General features: G+C 39.8%; 1 protein-coding gene across 1 annotated transcript; it reads left to right on the forward strand.

The window, feature by feature from the left end:
* Positions 1–7,759: 7,759 nt before the first annotated feature.
* sf3b5 (splicing factor 3b, subunit 5) lies at positions 7,760–11,156 on the forward strand. Its single transcript, XM_074646197.1, has 2 exons — positions 7,760–7,916; positions 10,508–11,156. Exon 2 carries the CDS (start codon positions 10,536–10,538, stop codon positions 10,794–10,796), a length of 261 nt encoding a protein of 86 aa, XP_074502298.1. The 5' UTR covers positions 7,760–7,916; positions 10,508–10,535; the 3' UTR covers positions 10,797–11,156.
* The last annotated feature ends 6,601 nt before the right edge of the window (positions 11,157–17,757 follow it).

Raw genomic sequence — 17,757 nt, forward strand, 5'->3', positions numbered from 1 at the left:
GTTAACTTTGAAAGCTCTAACATATGATCATTTTAATTTAATTTAATTTAGTTAACTTCTTAAAAATCTGACGGGCTGCTGCTTGATTTTTCGGAGGTTGAAGAGGGCTCAGTTTTAAAGCTAGAGTGAAGATACTGGTATCATATGAAACTAGAAAACCTAAACAATCCATTAGTAACAATGCATCAAAACATTGTCATACTAGCTTGTCGCGAAGGAGACTAAATAACGCTCCAAACCTTAACTAAATTTTGGTGAGGAAAACTGTCATGGCCATTTTCAAAGGGGTCCCTTGACCTCTGACCTCAAGATATGTGAATGAAAATGGGTAATCACATGCAGTTTGGGACAAGTCATAGTCAAGTCAGCACACTGACACACTGACAGCTGTTGTTGCCTGTTGGGCTGCAGTTTGCCATGTTATGATTTGAGCATATTTTTAAGCTAAATGCAGTACCTGTGAGGGTTTCTGGACAATATTTGTCATTGATTTGTGTTGTTAATTGATTTCCAATAATACATATATATACATACATTTGCATAAAACAAACATATTTGCCCACTCCCATGTTGATAAGAGTATTAGATACTTGACAAATCTCCCTTTAAGGTACATTTTGAACAGATACATGCTCCAGAAATATAATATAATAAAAGCATGTAGCCCTATGGCTCAGACAGTGCAGTAGTGCTGGCAGTAGTGTGGGCTGCACATGTGATGTGAGAATGCACTGTGAATGCAGAAGGTTGTAATTCTGCTGAATTCATATTTAATGGGATTCTGGCAAATCTTTTAAATTATAAAGCATAAATCATCTGTACGTGTAATGCAGTGCATGGTTACAATTCAATTGGGCATCATTTTAAGCAAAACAAGCCAATACCTAATATTGTTCACTTTTAAAATGTATGATTTTTTATATTGAATTGTGCAAAATTCATGAGCTCAACTCTCCTTGGAAAATATCCAGAAATTGACCAAGTCTTTGCAACCCTACTCACGTATACATGAACATACAGTAGCCTATATATATATAGGTCCCTTTCTGCCGGAGAAGCTTTCAGACTTCAGAGCAGTTACACACTCAAGTACCTTTCTAGGGTGCATTATACAGAGTAGTTGTAACACCTTCTACAAAGACACACACCCTTGTTTGCATTAACAACCCACTTTGCACTGACAAGGTTTTTCAGTTCGTATGCTTAAAAGGTTCTGTATAGTGTAAGTGGAGCTGAACGGATTCACACACATGGTCTTTTTAGTAACCAGGCTGAAAAAGATCATTTCTGCAGTATTAAAATTCCATATCAAGGAGAGCTGTGAAAAGAAAATGTTCACACTGGCTCTGCTATACTCCAACACTAGTTTTCGCCCGACGTTGGTCACATTCCTGTTTTGCGAGATGGGCTTCACTAGATATAAATTTGGTTATATTTTGAGTTTGTGTTGGATTCCATTTCTAACCAAATGTTAGCTATGGTTGCACAATGCACACTGTTACTGAGAGTAAAGCATGGATGTATAAAGAGAACTGTATACGGCGTTGGAGGTGGGCTCCCGTTAATTCCTATGAGAGTTGCTCAGTGGAGCATGAAGCCAAAATGGCTCGATTGCCGAGTGATAAAGTACTTGGATCATCCGGCGAACTTCCACATCCATTGGGCCCATAGAGCAGGCGCAGTAACGTTTCCTTTAACTCCGCCTCCCAGCCCTCAGTCCAGCCTCGGTCTGGGTCTCATTCACGTGAACGGAGGAAGGGAAAAAACTCTGAATTCGTTTATTAGTGCATTTTACAACTTTTAGGACATCATGATTTAAATAAGGGCTATTCAAGTGTTCATACTGGGAAGTTGAATTTCCTAAAAAAAGATTATCCGCTGAGTTACAGACGTCTCTTTCCCAATGTACATCTATGGGAAAAAGTATTTTTGGGCCCAATGGCACGTGACAAGGAAGTTGTAATTCCACCGTTTGGCCACTACGAAAATTTGCTTCACAGCCCGGCGCTCTTCCTGGGGGCTTGGAGTAAAGACACTCACGCACGCTTGACGTCACATCTGTTGGATTTACCCAGAAAAACGGGCCCGAATTCTTCACATTAAAAGTAGTCTACAGGCTGATAGAGGAAAAGAGAAAGTCGCAGAAGGTCTCATTTTTTAAGTTAGGTTACAACCTGTTCACAAAAACTTTTAAAAACGTTTATATGTGTAAGAAACTTACATACAGTCCCTTTAAAGGGGAACTCCACCTATTTGAAGATCCGTTTAATTGACTCATTTTGTGGGGGATTATTTTAATATGTATTATTCCATAATGAAAATCTATAGTATTCTAGTAACACATGTCAGTGATTTTCTAAAAAATTCTCAAGACACTGTCCTATGAATTTAGAGTTACATATCACTTCACTATCACTTTAGAGTTACATATCACTTCTGGGATTTCTAGGATATTATAAACTATGGGACCCGTAAAATGTTTCTGTAATATTTGAATAAAATCCATTTAAACAGCACATGATTTAACAGCATATTTTTCAGCAATATCTCCTCAGTGTCAGCTTTAATTAATGCTTGTTATGCAAACTGTTGAATATTAAGGGATGGACTGCTACAGACTGAAGTGAAATGCAAACTCACGGCCTGTTAATAATGATACCGATCAAACACACACATGGAGATGATGGAAAGGAGTAGCATAATGTAATAGGCTGTATGAAAAGCACATCTCATTCTTCCCCCCTCAAGTGTCATTCAGGTAGATTTCAGAAGACTAATGACATTCATAATTGTATCTTTATTCTCATTCTGATGCAAATGTCACACCTTTCCATAACTGTCTGCTATGTTTCTGCAATCAGCTTCTCTTATGCCAAGTTAACTGGAGACACACTATAGTGTTATCCCTCAACAGCCCAGTCGCACAGCAGTTTGTGAAATAGACACGAAACTGAATGTATTGATTCCTTTATCATAGATTTCACTTTTTTTGTGATGGTCAGCACGAAATCCGTTCGTATGTAATACACGTAATTGTGAACCAGGAAGTATAAAGAGTGGCAAACGCCACATAGGGAGGAGGTCGAGGTGGATGGGTGGGTCAAAAAACACAGGACTTTAACAAGTCAAAAGTCGAAGTTGATATATTTGTCACGTAACTTCCGTACTTAAGTTACAGCACTTCTGGTGTTATCTAAACTCAAACCGCGATCTTTTCCTAAACCTAACCAAGTAGTTTGTTGCCTAAGCCTAACCAAGTCGGCCTTTTCCTAAACCTAACTATTTTGTTGCCTAATCCTAACTAAGTCGATCTATTCCTAAACTTACTAAGTAGTTTTATTTTAACATGGAGCGGAAATTGACACGAGCATCATGTGTTGATGGACATTCGTAGGAAAAGGCACGAAAAATACGTTGTTGAAAGTCGTGCTGAGCGTCACATTAAAAAAAGAGAAATTTGTTTCTACGTACACGAATCAAATAGATTCAATTTCGTGACTTGCTGTGAGACTGTGTTGCTCTCACTGAACTCCTTACTTTTCCTATTTTACCCATAAAGACTGAATGCGTTGCACTAGGCTATACCGTAAACATAAAAGAATGGAAACTAATCAAGGCTCACAAGATCCTCTGGGCACTGTTGCTTTTTTTCTCTTTAATGAAATAAAGACAATATACCATCTCTACCACAGTTAATAAGGTGTCTTTGACCTCACTCCCAGGAGTCTCTGCCAGGATGTGCTATCAGAAATGTAATCTCATCCCTAGATCTTGAATAGACTTCTAATCACTGGTGTCCTTCATACCAAGTTATTCCCCTCAGGTATTTCTCCACAGAGCAGCTGAGTTATACAGACAATCAATAGTCATGAGCAGCAGTCCTCATGAGACCTAGTTGAATAGGGTATGCTGTCTAGTCTAATCACACATGAACCTCAATGATGTGATCTTATATCATGATGGATGCTTTTTCAATACCTAAAATGTCTTGAATGCCTGGCTTTCAGCATGTCAGTGGAAATTAACCTCTGACGGCATTGTAATACTTTACTCTGCTTTTATAGAGTTTCATTATCACACCAAACTTTGTTGATTCTTTCGGGATTTCAACTTATTTCTCTTCATTCAAAGTTCAAGGTTCTTTATTTGTCATTATGTCAATACCAGTAAATTAGTCTATCTAGTAATCTTTGGTCTCAGGTTCCTTCAACAATGTTCATAAAACAAGTATATATAAAAGGGGGATCACAGAAGTAAAAGTAAAAGCAAAATTATAATCTAAGGCATAAAATAGAGCAGTTCAAATAACTATAAGTAAATATAAAATAGTAATGTAAATGTAAATTTGTAGAGACAGTATTTCAGATGGGAAAACTGAATGTAAACAGGATGTAAAATGTATATGCATGATGAGAAGTAATATACTGTATGTCCACAGGTGTAAACAGAAATGTAGTATGTAATATGACAAATACTAAAATATACAGTATATATATATGTTAAACAGAGGTATAACAGTTTGTAAAACAGTATGTAAAGTATAAAAAGGCAAATAATGGTAAATAAATTCATAAATTCATCGCAGGCTGAGCACATAAAAACAGAAACAGTAGTACAAACATCTATGGACAGTTTACTCCTTCCCCACATGTACCATAACGTCTAAATGTCAGGCAATTTCCTCCTCGTGTGTCTTGAGGGAGCAGAAGCCAAAGTCAATTTTCCATACATATTGCAACAATGAGATTTAGATAGATAGCTGTAAATCTTTCACCGTGTCTCTAGTGGGAACAAAAGCAGTAACATTCTTGAGTAAAGCGGCAAAAAGGTACAATGTTTTTATGTATGAGGGGTTTATGTACCATATCTGTGTTGTTAAGGTAGTCTGACCCAGTGGATGTTATCTGCTGAGGACAGCACTACCACTAACTATTGCTATGACTATTGCACTCTGCTTCCTCCCGCTGCTGTTTCTAATGAGAAACAACAAGAAATGGGAGTTGACTCAGCTCAACAAGCAACATACTACTAATAAAAAACCTGAAATTGCAAAAGAAAAGAGCCTGTGCAAGAGTGAGATAATGATCCAAAGTGCTCCCATCAAGGGACTGGAGTTGGAAATGAGCTTTGGCTATAAAAAAATATATATTAGATATATCTCATATAGCATATCAGATAACCTTGATAAAAAAATTTCATTATAGAGCTTTAGGGATGAACGCACTCTAGAAGTTCTCTGTAAGAAAGATGAACAACAAAAACAACTCTACCCAAAACTAAAGCACAAATAGAAATATTATAATATAGTACAAGTTCATTAGGAAAGAAAAGTATATATGTATATATATATATATATATATGTATATAAAGAAAAAAATATGTACGGAATTTGTCATTTCCAGGTCTGGATAAGTTTGGAAAAAAGGTTGACGGTCAGCGCTGAGTGACTCTCAGTGGGGAGAAATGGCAGAGCGTACAGGTCCAGGTGTTGATTTATGAAGTGGCCTACATTTCTTTTCATGGAGAGAGACACACACAGAGAGAGAGAGAGAGAGAGAGAGAGAGAGAGAGAGAGAGAGAGAGAGAGAGAGAGAGAGAGAGAGAGAGAGAGAGAGAGAGAGAACCCAGTCGGTAGAGAACAGCAACCCACGGGGTCGAGTAGAGTGCTTTATATTATAATAATAATAATATAATAACTTGGATTTATATAGCGCCTTTCATGAAACCCAAGGACGCTTTAACATAGACATAAATAAACACAACAAATGTAACAAAAATAGTAGCTAGGGGCCATAGGCCTTGGTGAAGAGGTGGTTTTTGAGGAGTCTTTTGAAGGTGTCCAGAGATGGTGCGTTGCGGAGCTCTACGGGAAGAGAGTTCCAGGGGCTGTGTGTAAGGCTGGAGGAGGTCAGATAAATACTGAGGAGCCAGGGCATTGAGGGATTTGTAGGTGAGGAGGAGGATTTTGTAGGTGATGCGGGACTTGACCGGGAGCCAGTGGAGGTGGATGAGGGTGGGGGTGATGTGCTGCCAGGGCTTGGTGCGGGTGAGAACCCTGGCAGCTGAGTTTGGCACATATACTTTATAATTGCAATTTTTCATGACTTTGTCAATCAATTGGTTCCCAATGACATCATATCATTGTTTTCTGTTTATGTTTTAATTAGTACTTTTTAAAAAGACCAATGTTTTGGGATCCAGGGTGACCCCAGTCAAAACCCATTTCCAGCATATGCAGTTTAATAAGATAGAATATAATAGATATATAAAATGTTTGCAATGGGTCCTAATTTAAAGTGTCACACACTACCTATGGGGTAGTGTTGTTTTTTCCTTCAGATGACATTTATTACAAAACAAATAATGTTTTTAGAAGAAATAGGTTGACATTTTGCTATGATGGTTGTTTCTTACAGTAGATTATTCTTTCCAGTCAGTAGACCTTGTATGTTAAATAGGTTGGTCGGATGTTGGTCAGATGAGGGTTAAGTAGGGAAATCTAAAAAGGTCTCATAGAAACACAGGGTTAAAGCACATCCCCCTAAACAACAAAACAGAACGCTTTAGTGAAGCACCACTGAGATAAAAACTCATTAACTTTTTTCATGAGTGAGTAAAACCTGATGTCCCCGGTTGTCAACAGATAAGCATAGACTATTTTGATTGGTAACTGCAGATGTCCATTTTGTCCACAGCAATTTGTCTTAAAATTATTTTAAAAATTGAATTTCAAATAAAATGTAATGTTTGCAGCAGTCATACAATGCTTTAAAATTAAATGAAATTCAGGCAGTAGTATTCCAGGCAGAACAACAGTCAAATATGGTCTGAAAAATCTAATCTTAATAGATGAGAAATGTAATTTTGGTTACAGAAGAAAAAATAAATCGTGATCTAAATTCTTACAAAAGAATCGTGCAGCTCTAAAACAGACCAACAGAGTAAGTTTTGCATAGGCACTACTACATGACTAAATCATGGAGTAAAGTACTGTTAAGGTCACAAATGGGGCTACCTTAACACATCAGCCTCTGACAGCTATTATTAATAGCTTGGTCAGCACTAACCCAGCCAACATGGTTATGGACCTCACATGGGTTATGCTGGGGGTACCTGGGTACCAAGTGGGTATGGGCCCAAAATGGGCATCTTATCCATGTGGGCTTCCCGTGTGGGTCCTAGTTGGGTCACTACTGGGAAATTAGTGCATAGGGCCAACATGGAAACTGTGGGCAAACCCACCTACAACCCATATTTCAGGCCATGTAATCCCCATGTAGTTCCCACATAGAACTTAAACCTGGGGCTGGGATGGGTTTGGGTTATGTTGCCCAGATTGGGCCCATAAAACACCCAGTGTACTCCTGCATGAAACCTACAAGGGCAATTGGCATTATGGATCCCACGGACAATCCCATATAGGGCCCATTTTTCAGCCCATTTACTGCCCACATGGGCCCCACATACAAATGTTGGCTGGGAAACTGATAGCAAAAACAGTAACAAAATAGCTTAGTACTTTAAGATAGTGGACCAACAATGGCAACAGATACTGCTCATAAAAGCTGTTTGCAGCCTGTATAAAGGTAGAAGACCAAAACAAAACGTTTGTACTTATATGTGCGTGTGTGGGGGGGAAACAGACAAAAAAAGATCCTTCAAAATCTCTTATTTTTAGGTTAGCTTTTTTTCTTCTTGGTTCTCCCACCATTATTAATTGGCCAGAAGAGGAACAAAAAGCTTTACAGCCTTTTGTTGCTCCCCGGTTCATTTCACAGGAGGACGCACCGGAAGTCATCGTTTCATCACATCTCGACGGAGGAAGTACGAAGAGACCGAAACACTTACACGTTAACGTCTCTACTCCTCTAAACCTCCTCCTGTCTTCACTCTTAACGCTCTCCACACTTCATCCAGTAAGTATACTTCACATGTTTAAACCCTTATAGTCTCTAACAACCATATATGTATCTTAAAGATCAGTTCGAGGAGACTTGTATCGGGCTAACACCAGCTAAGCTAACCTCACGTTCCTGTTAGCCAGAGGATCCATTGAAAACAACGTTAGCACCGTTAGCATGCTAACTGCTGCTTTGTGAGAGCGGCAGGAACCAGATCACAGTGAGGGAGCTGTTTACTGTTATCACACGGTTATAGGGAGCAAGTACGGAGCCCCCCTGGATGATGTACTTCAGTAAAGCTGGAAAGATATTGACAGATTCAGACTTCCTTGATCAAGAGATGGTATATTGTCTTTATTTCAAAAGCGACAGTGCCCAGAGGATCTTGTGAGCCTCGATTAGTTTCCATTATTTTGTGTTTACGGTATAGCCTAGTGCAACGTATTCAGTCTTTATGGGTAAAATAGGAAAAGTAAGGAGTTCAGTGAGAGCAACACAGTAGACGATGAGCTACAACCTCATTTTAATCAACACATAACACATAACGTTGGTCTCTATGCGCAGCCGGCGGTGAGACGTGATGAGTTGTTGATCCAGGAAGTTTGAATCTGTCAATATCTTTCCCACCTTATCGAAGTACATCATCTAGGGGGGCTTCGTACATCAGCAATGCGTGATCTGTCAGGAATGATTGGAAGCAGTGCTCTATGAAGTAACTCGAGGGAACGCGACGCCTTCCTCGAGGGAACGCGACGCATAACTCGAGGTAACGCGACGCCTTCCTCGAGGGAACGCGACGCCTAACTCGAGGGAACGCGACGTCTAACGGTACGTGTCCACAGGCTCCGTGCTTTCCACGCTCCCCATTCATTGTCTATGCAAGCAGCCGCGCAATGCATTCTGGCAGCGTGGCGTCGCAATTCGAGAGACTAGGCGTCAAGACGCCCGCTCCTTATTTGCATAAAGTTGAGGTCCTGGCTACTTTATGCAAATCACGGGCGTCCGACGCGACTCGCCGCCTCTCGAAACTCCCGATAATCTTTTAAAATAAACGTTGTCGATCCAAAATAAAGACAGATTCAGCAACTGCATGGGTTATTTCTCGCCTCAAATGTTTTCAGAAACACATTTCAGTGAACTATTTACGCGAAATAAGAAGAAAGTTTCCAAACGAGCCTCCATACTGGTTCCGGTTTGAAAGCTGGGAGCAGCAGCCAACGGCGGGAAAGCGTTCGTCCAATCAGGAGCCGAGTGCCTTGTTTCAGGACAGCACACCAAGCGTCCAATGTTGGGAAGCGTCGCGTCCCCTCGCGATAGAAAACAACCCTGTGGACACGTACCATAACTCGAGGGGACGCGACGCCTAGCGCGAGGGAACAAGTTACTAACTCGAGGGAACGAGATAATAAAAATGTTCTCCTAGGGATCTAGGGGGGCTCCGTAAGCAAATAACTGGCTCAAGCACAGAGAAAGTAGGCTACTTGTTTTTATACTGACGTAGCAGTTATACACTGACATTAGTTGTCGCTTAGTAACGTTAGTAATTAGCTTTATAGTTTTATAATCGCTTACCGGATATGCCTTAAAGCGAGGGGGCTATTGACTTGAATTTTGGGATTATATTGAGCACATAATTGGCTCAAGCACAGAGAAAGTCGTTAATTAACAATGACTAAGCCAGATAAGTAATGTTAGCTGTTTGTTTTTTAACTAAATAGAATTACAATACAGTAAGACTTATAAGTCATATTACGAGAAAAAAGTCGTAACATTACGAGAGAAAAAGTCGTATTATTATATTAGGGATGTCACGGTACCAGAAATCTAGTAGTCGATACCAATACCAGTGAATTTACACGATTCTCAATACCACGGTAAAAAAAACAATAAATCCCATGTAATTCAACACGCACTCCTTTTATTAAAACATTTTAACATTATAAAAAAACAGGCATGTAGCCTTAAGTAATAAATAAAAAGAAACGTCTATTAACATTGCAAAACAGAACAGTGGCTTGTAGCCTTCAAGTATTAAAAACAAACAATATTGTCTGGATGCCTGTCTTTGAGGTGCTTTGCTAAATTGGAAGTATTTCCTCCTCCGGAAAGAAAAGTAGGACGGCACCGTTACTGCACCGCATACTGATTTTTGCGAATCTATTATCCTTGTAAATCCGCCTCAAACGCAAAGTACTTCCATACCCGACTCTTGCTTTTTGTTTTCTCAACGAGTTGAGGCGGAGGTAGCGCTGCGGCAGCTGCCATCTGCCATCTTTCAAGTCTTGTGTTGTTGTTTTTTTCCATGTTGTCACTGCTTTCTTCGTCTTCCTTCATTTCACGGCAGATGAGAACACTTGTAAGCGTATACTGCCCCCATTAGATCCGGAAGAATCGCATCTCCAGTACCTCTGCTCCGGTACCAAATGACCATTACAGGCATCGTTCGGTACCGAAGAAAACGAGTACCGTCACATATTTCGAATTTTGGTACCGAGTTGGTACCGATGTATCGGTTCTCGTGACATCCCTAGTAATACTACAACATTCAATCTATTTGCCTCTGCATGAACTTATTTACTTATATTACATCTGACATCTTTTTCTAGAGCCTCTGGGACTCTCATCTCAGCGAGAATGACCGACAGATACAACATCCACAGTCAACTGGAGCATCTTCAGTCCAAGTACATCGGTACAGGACACGCCGACACCAGCAAGTGGGAATGGCTGGTCAACCAGCACAGAGACTCTTACTGCTCCTACATGGGACATTTTGACCTGCTCAACTACTTCTCCGTCTCTGAGAACGAGAGCAAAGCGCGTGTCCGCTTCAACCTGATGGAGAAGATGCTTCAACCGTGTGGACCACCGTTAGACAAACCTGATGACGCTTAGATTACACTGGATTGAACTGTGGATGTTTTTTTACTGGATGTTTGTGTAGGATTTGGCCCTGACCCTGCCAACACTGAATTGATTTTTCCAGTTACAAAACAGAAGATACCTGGACACAGGTCTTTACATTGTTGCATCTGGACCACTGAAAAACATGTTTCTTGCCTCGTACTGCTCTGTAGCTGTCAGGGAAATTTTCTACAAAGGTGAAAGAAAGGACAGTAGAGAGGGCTTCAAGATCTATACATTTATTAGAGAAGATAATAGAAAGCAAATTGGTGTAATATCATCTGCCAAGTATTTGTATTAACTGATGGTTCTGTATTCTTGATTAAAATTTCTGTTTTGATTTCATTCAAATTCATGTTTTACCATTTAAAATGTAGTAATTTCTCATCACAAAGTCGGTACCTAGGCAACATACAAACAATATAACACAAACAGTTACTTAGTGCAGTGTTGGACCACCACCAGCAAACGGCTTCAAAGCTCCATGGTTCAGATTCTCCAAGTCTCTGTGCTGCAATAGAAGGGATAAACACTATTCTTCTGAAAGATATTCTTTCATTTGGTGTTTTTATGATGGTGGCGTAGCACTCAAATCTTCCATAGGTGTTCAGTTAGGTTGAAATGGTCACTGCGATGGCCATAGCATGCGATTCACATCATATTCATGCTGATTAAATCATTATTTTATTCATTCATTATATAATCATCTGTAAATTTCATCGGTGCTATTAAGAGCATAAATTAGACAAATTCTATCAAATGCATACGATATATTGTATTGGAATTATTCTATTTCACAGAAGAGAAGAAAAGATAAAAGACAGAAAATGAAATGAAAAACTTAACAAAGCAAATAAATATTAGGGCTGTCAAAGGTAACGCGATAACACATTAATGCAAATTTGTTTTAACAACACTAATTTCTTTAATGCATTAACGCAACTTGCAATTTTTCAGTTGTAGCGGGCTCTTAAAGCTAGAGTGAAGATACTGGCATCATATGAAACTAGAAAACTTAAGGCAATCCATTGGTATCAACCATGTCATACTAGCTTGTTGCGAAGGAGGCTAAACAACGCTCCAAACTTAAGCAACATTCTGGTGAGGAAAAACTGGCATGGTCATTTTCAAAGGGGTCCCTTGACCTCTGACCTCAAGATGTGTGAATGAAAATGGGTTCTATGGGTACCCACGAGTCTCCCCTTTACAGACATGCCCACTTTATGATAATCACATTAAGTGGCGTATTGTTATGCTAAATGCAGTACCTGTGAGGGTTTCTGGACAATACTTGTCCTTGTTTTGTGTTGTTAATTGATTTCCAGTAATAAATAGATATATATACATACATTTGCATAAAGCAAGCATATTTGTCCACTCCCATATTTGACCAATCTCCCTTTAAGGTACATTTTGAACAGATACAAAATATGCATTTAATTTGTGATAAATTGTGATTACAAATTTTAATTGACAGTCCTAATTTGTTTTTTTTTTCAGTTATTATTCATCATCTGTCTGTAAATTTCACCAGTGACATTAAAAGAACAAATTAGGAAAATTATATTATATGCATATGATATATTGTATTGGATTTATTCTATCTCACAGAAGAGAAAAAAGGAAAGAAAATGACTTAAAAAATTAACGAAATAAATAAATATATATGAGAACCCGCTTCAACACAAGCATAAGCTCAGAAAAAAATATTAACTGAATAAAAAATTAGGAAAGAAAACATTTGGTCACCATTAACAATTGAGATATGATAAACGATATATTAAATATATAATGTACATGAAAAAAAAAAAGACAGCCGCTATGTGGAGAGTAGTCAAAGTAAATTCAAAATAGAGCTTAAAGGTCTCATAGTCTTGGACTGTAGGAAACTATTTCTTGTTTTGTAGCTTAAGAGCAGTGCAAAATTGTTTCGATAAAAGGTCATAGGATACATCCGAGTATATGAAGTTCAATTTTTGCATTGACATTTATGTTTTATATGTCAGTTTGGAAAATGAAAACTAGGCTAGAACAATAACAACCTCCAATGCAGGCATAAAGTTTATCTGCTGCATGTATTTATAGTGCACAGTAATGTGTTTTTCAGCAGTGAGTTTCATGCTTGGCCTTGCAGATTCAACAAACTGTTGTCCACCTACACAGTCTCTCACCCATGCACCATATTCAGGCACACACACACACACACACACACACACACACACACACACACACACACACACACACACACACACACACACACACACACATTTGTACCCAATCATCCACCCACACATTTGAGTGCACTCAGATCAGCTGTGCATGACTTAAACACACATCCTGACCCTGCTGTGTCTCATTATGTCTGATTGTCAAGTAAGTGAATACATTGCTACATGTTTAACATGCACTTTTTAATTTATAGGGAACAGTATAGGAAAGAAATTCAAAGAACGTAATTTGAAGAGGCGGCTGATTCTCATATACGATGTTCACGGTAGATAGAGCTACTAATTGCCTGGTCTGGTACCTTTCATTTACATACATGAAAAGCAATTAGATTCCAAAGTGCAAATTAACTTCTCAAGCAGTGGCACCGGTTTAGAAACTGCTATGAAACACAGCTCGTGGAAACATTAAGAAAATTATTCCAGAGTTGAATTTGAAATAGGGCCTTTGATGAGGAGTGCCATTTTAATATGCCACCAGCCATGAAGAAATGATTTTATAATGCAAATCACCTCAGGGTGGTTGAAGTAGAATGGATATTTGAAGCTGCAAAGCTTGTTTAGACTGAAGTGGGCAGCGGACAAAGTGAGACGTGCGACTAGAAAAGAGCAGCATGGCGCTGAGGTTTGACTAGCTGACTTCAGGTGGTTTATCAAAGCACACAGCCAGCCAGATTCACACACACAAATACACGGCCCAGAGCTGGGAGAGGATGCTGTGCATGACTCATTGTTGGATTGAGAGACAAGTCAGTGGGTGCCAAGGAAGTTCTTGTGTTGCGCATCACGTCTGTGTTTGAGGGTTACTTAGTGGGGTAAGTCCTTGCCATCTGTCCTCGCTGTGAGAGTCGTGAAGACGGCGCTGCCAAGTCGGGCGTGAAGGCGGCGTGAGGTCTGTCGGTGTGCCGTCACACACACACACACACACAGAAAACACTCACATAAACTGCTTGACTTGTTCTCTCTGAGCACATAAATAGACGTCTGCCCCTCAGTATCCAGGGACATTAGTGGACTCTCCTTTTTTAATGGGAATAAGGTGTGCAGGTGGGTGTACTTTGATTATAGGCTCTCAAATACAGCCACTTTGTAGGTGAAGCACTCTGCGAGAGACCTTTTCTGCACTGCTTTTTGCATTATCTGCAGCCAGGAGATAATGAGATCAGTTATGTGTGTGTGCATGTGTGCATCACTGTGTCTGTCCACTATTAATCTCGCATGCACTGAACCGTTTAAAGCAGGGTTAGGCAGAATGTTTTTGGCATCATTGGACAAAAATTTCATAATAATCTTTCAGCATATTGTAATTCAAGTGTTCTGAGAGAAAACTAGACTTCTGCACCTCCTCATGGCTCTGTTTTCAGGCTTTAAAAAAAGCTAGACCGTGACGGGAGACTTTGGCCAATCACAGGTCATTTCAGAGAGAGAGAGCGTTCCTATTGGCTGTTCATTCAACAGAGGCAGCTGTCAATCACTCACAAACTCCGATCAAACGGTCAAACTAGGCAGCGCTGATCAAATATGAATCAATATTCTGTTACTGTAATGCCTATTTCTCATCTCAAATGTTTCCAGAAACATCTTGCAGTGTACTGTTTAGCTGCTTGGTATTTCCTCAACTGATCTCAACATGGCTGCTGGGTCACAAACGTTCTCATTTTACAGCTAAACAGTACACTACAAGATGTTTCTGAAAACATTTGAGGTAATAGTAACCAAATATTGATTCATATTTGATCAGCCCTGCCTAGTTTGACCGTTTGTTCGGAGCTCGCGAGTGATTGACAGCTGCTCAGAGACGGCAAGGCTCCAGCTCGGCTCTGATTGGTTGTTTTCCTCCGGTCTGTGAAATGTTGCAGATGCCATTAGGAGCACCGGAGGACACAGAGGCACATGATTTTTTTTTCAGATTACCTGTCTCATGCACTACTGTCAGAATATAGTGACCGTTTTATAATTTTCTTTTGACTTTTTTTGACTTTTTTTACTTCAACTTTTTTAAAATCATATTTGCTCCTATTCTACCCACTGCTGCTTTAATATTGTGGGTGCTCATTTATAGCTGCATGCTCAAGGACCTCACGTGGTTGCAGTGACTCACACATTCTCAAAACACCTTTTATTGCCTGATGGCACAATGTTGTATGAAGTGTTTTCTTACAGCAAAGGGAAAGAGCAGTGTAGGTGAAACAGCTTGTTCAGGTTATTCCTTCAAGAGACCTTCACAGTGGCCATAAATACTATGTCCTGCCTTCCCATTGTACACATAAACACTATAAAGACTTTTACAGACCAGGGACTATACACATACACATCCTATATTTGCAATAAAAACTGGAACTTAACGATCACATATAAAGTGAGGCGAATGAAGATACTGAATACCCACTTGCCCCTCTAGCTGGTGGATGGACCCTGATATTTGTGGAATAAAATGTCTTTTATTTTCTCTAAGTGTATACTACAAATATGTTATACTTCAATTTCATACCACGCTGGTTTTTCAAGGTGTTGCTCTAAATCCACAAAAACAAAAAAAGGAATAACACTCAAAGCACAACACACAAAAACAAAATTGTCGTCCTTGTATATTTTCTATTTTGTATATATATATTTTTTATATGGATTGCCATGAAATCTTGTACAGGCATTCATGGTCCCCAGAGGATGAATCCTAATGGTCGCCCCCCTGACTTTTCCTCTAGCGCCACCATGAGGTTGACAGTTGTGGTTATGCGTGAAATGTCTCAACAACTATTGGATGGATTGTCATCAAATTTGGTACAGACATTCAATTAATAATCATCTTGGATATGCAGAACGTTTTACTCAACTTTCCTCACCAGTCCTGCTTGAACACCTCACAGCCGAACACCCATTCAATCGATCTAATCTAACATGGCAGCTCATTATCACCTCGGCTATGTAGTTAGAATGGAAATCATTGACGTAGGTGCTTGTTTGCATTTTCAAATGGTACCTAATACAGTGCATGGTGTCTTCCAATAACCGCTTGGCCTTTCTGTGTTCATGCTGAGCGTTTCATTTGGCTTTCCTCTGATTACACAGGACCTCAGCCAAAACGGCGAAAAGGTCCAGGAAGCACATTCACCCTCGTCAAATATGAATGCTCCAACAATCCAATTATCTTTGCCCTTCTCTGCCACCCACCTGTTTTATCCAACTATCTGCCTTCCTTCTTTCTCCTCCACTAAATCCTCCTCTGTCATCTTCTTTCCTGCTTACACACCCTCCTACATACCTTCATCACTTCCTCCTTTTCTCCCACTTTCTGTTCCCTCTTTCTTTCTCCATCTCCACTGCTCAGATAGGCTCACCAGTGGAGTGGAAACATCCAAGATAAAACACACAAGTAATGACTCTTCAGCAGAGGAAAAGAAAAACATGAATATTTTCTGTGACGAATGCAGGAGTGCAGGCATGCCATCATTTTCTCTGACTAAATGCGAACCGAAATGGGGTAATGGCACTCGGAATAGGAAAGAGGGTGAATGCTGGGTCTTTATGGTAAAATACTTAAAAGGGACTGTATGTAACTTTTTACACATATAAAAAAAATTTAATCATTTTTTTTATTGCCAATGTGTGAACAGGTTGTCACCTAACCGAAAAAAATAGACCTTCCATGACTTTCTGGATTTCCTCTATCAGCCTGTAGACTCCTTTTAAAGGGAAGAGCCTGGGCCTTTTTTTTCCGGGAAAATCCAACAGATGTGACATCGTTTTCGGCTCCAGTGTGCAACCATAGCTACTGTTTGGTTAGAAATGGAGTCCGCTAACGCCGACACACAACCAGCTCCCACCACAACTCAGACTCCAACACAAACTCCACGGAATCACAAAAAAAACAAAGTTATATCTTGTGAATGGAGTGTGTGTGCATGTGGGAAGTGAGTGGTGAAGCAAGAGAGAGAGAGAGCGGCGGCGGCGGCGAGTGTGTAAAAAAACGAGCGAGTAGCAAAGCAGAAGAGAGTTAGTGTAGCTTTGAGAATATCAAGTGAATGTACAGAGGAAGTTGAAGTTTTGCAGAAATAAATGCTGCAGCTCCTCAAGACCAACAGAGGTTTCCCGGGGTTAACTCCGGAGCCAGTAACGTTATCGACTTCGGCCCAGGAGACCAAAACAAAAAGCAACACATTCTAACATCTGAATGAAACGTCAGGTTTAAAAACACTTGGTTAAGTTTAGGGAAAAACATTGTGTTTTGGGTTAAAATAACTACGAACACAAAGACACATTGCTGGTTTCACACATGATGCAAACTCTGGTCTCTTGGGTGAAAACCCTGTGTTTTGTGTCCCATCCATTGTCCCTGACCTCCACTCCTTATGGAGCTTCATACTGTGTTTACTACAGCACCTGACTTCTGCTTTTTCTCCTGTCATAATTACTACGGTCGCTAGGTCACTGTCATTTTTTTTATACCTTCTTTCGGTGATCTACCGTGTGAATAGATGATAAAACCTACCAGTGGGTGTGGTAGGCCCCTATTGACTCACATCTATGGGGCTTAGATAACGGCGGTTTAATAGCCAGACAACAGTTTAATCGGCTGGTTTGGTAAGCTAACATTACTGCCAAGCATGTAAAATATAGCGATATTGTGCTTTTAGGTGGCAAATGTTGTTAATCAACATGATGCCTGTCAATCACGTTCAGTCTCATGTGTCGCCTCACTGTTTTGACCGACGCCCGCACACTTCTAC

This window comes from Sebastes fasciatus, chromosome 9 (assembly GCF_043250625.1).
Source record: "Sebastes fasciatus isolate fSebFas1 chromosome 9, fSebFas1.pri, whole genome shotgun sequence".
Classification (NCBI taxonomy): Eukaryota; Metazoa; Chordata; class Actinopteri; order Perciformes; family Sebastidae; genus Sebastes; species Sebastes fasciatus.

Bases quoted from the DNA above. Each gene is read 5' to 3' on its own strand.
- sf3b5 (XM_074646197.1), top strand. From the start codon at position 10,536: ATGACCGACAGATACAACATCCACAGTCAACTGGAGCATCTTCAGTCC.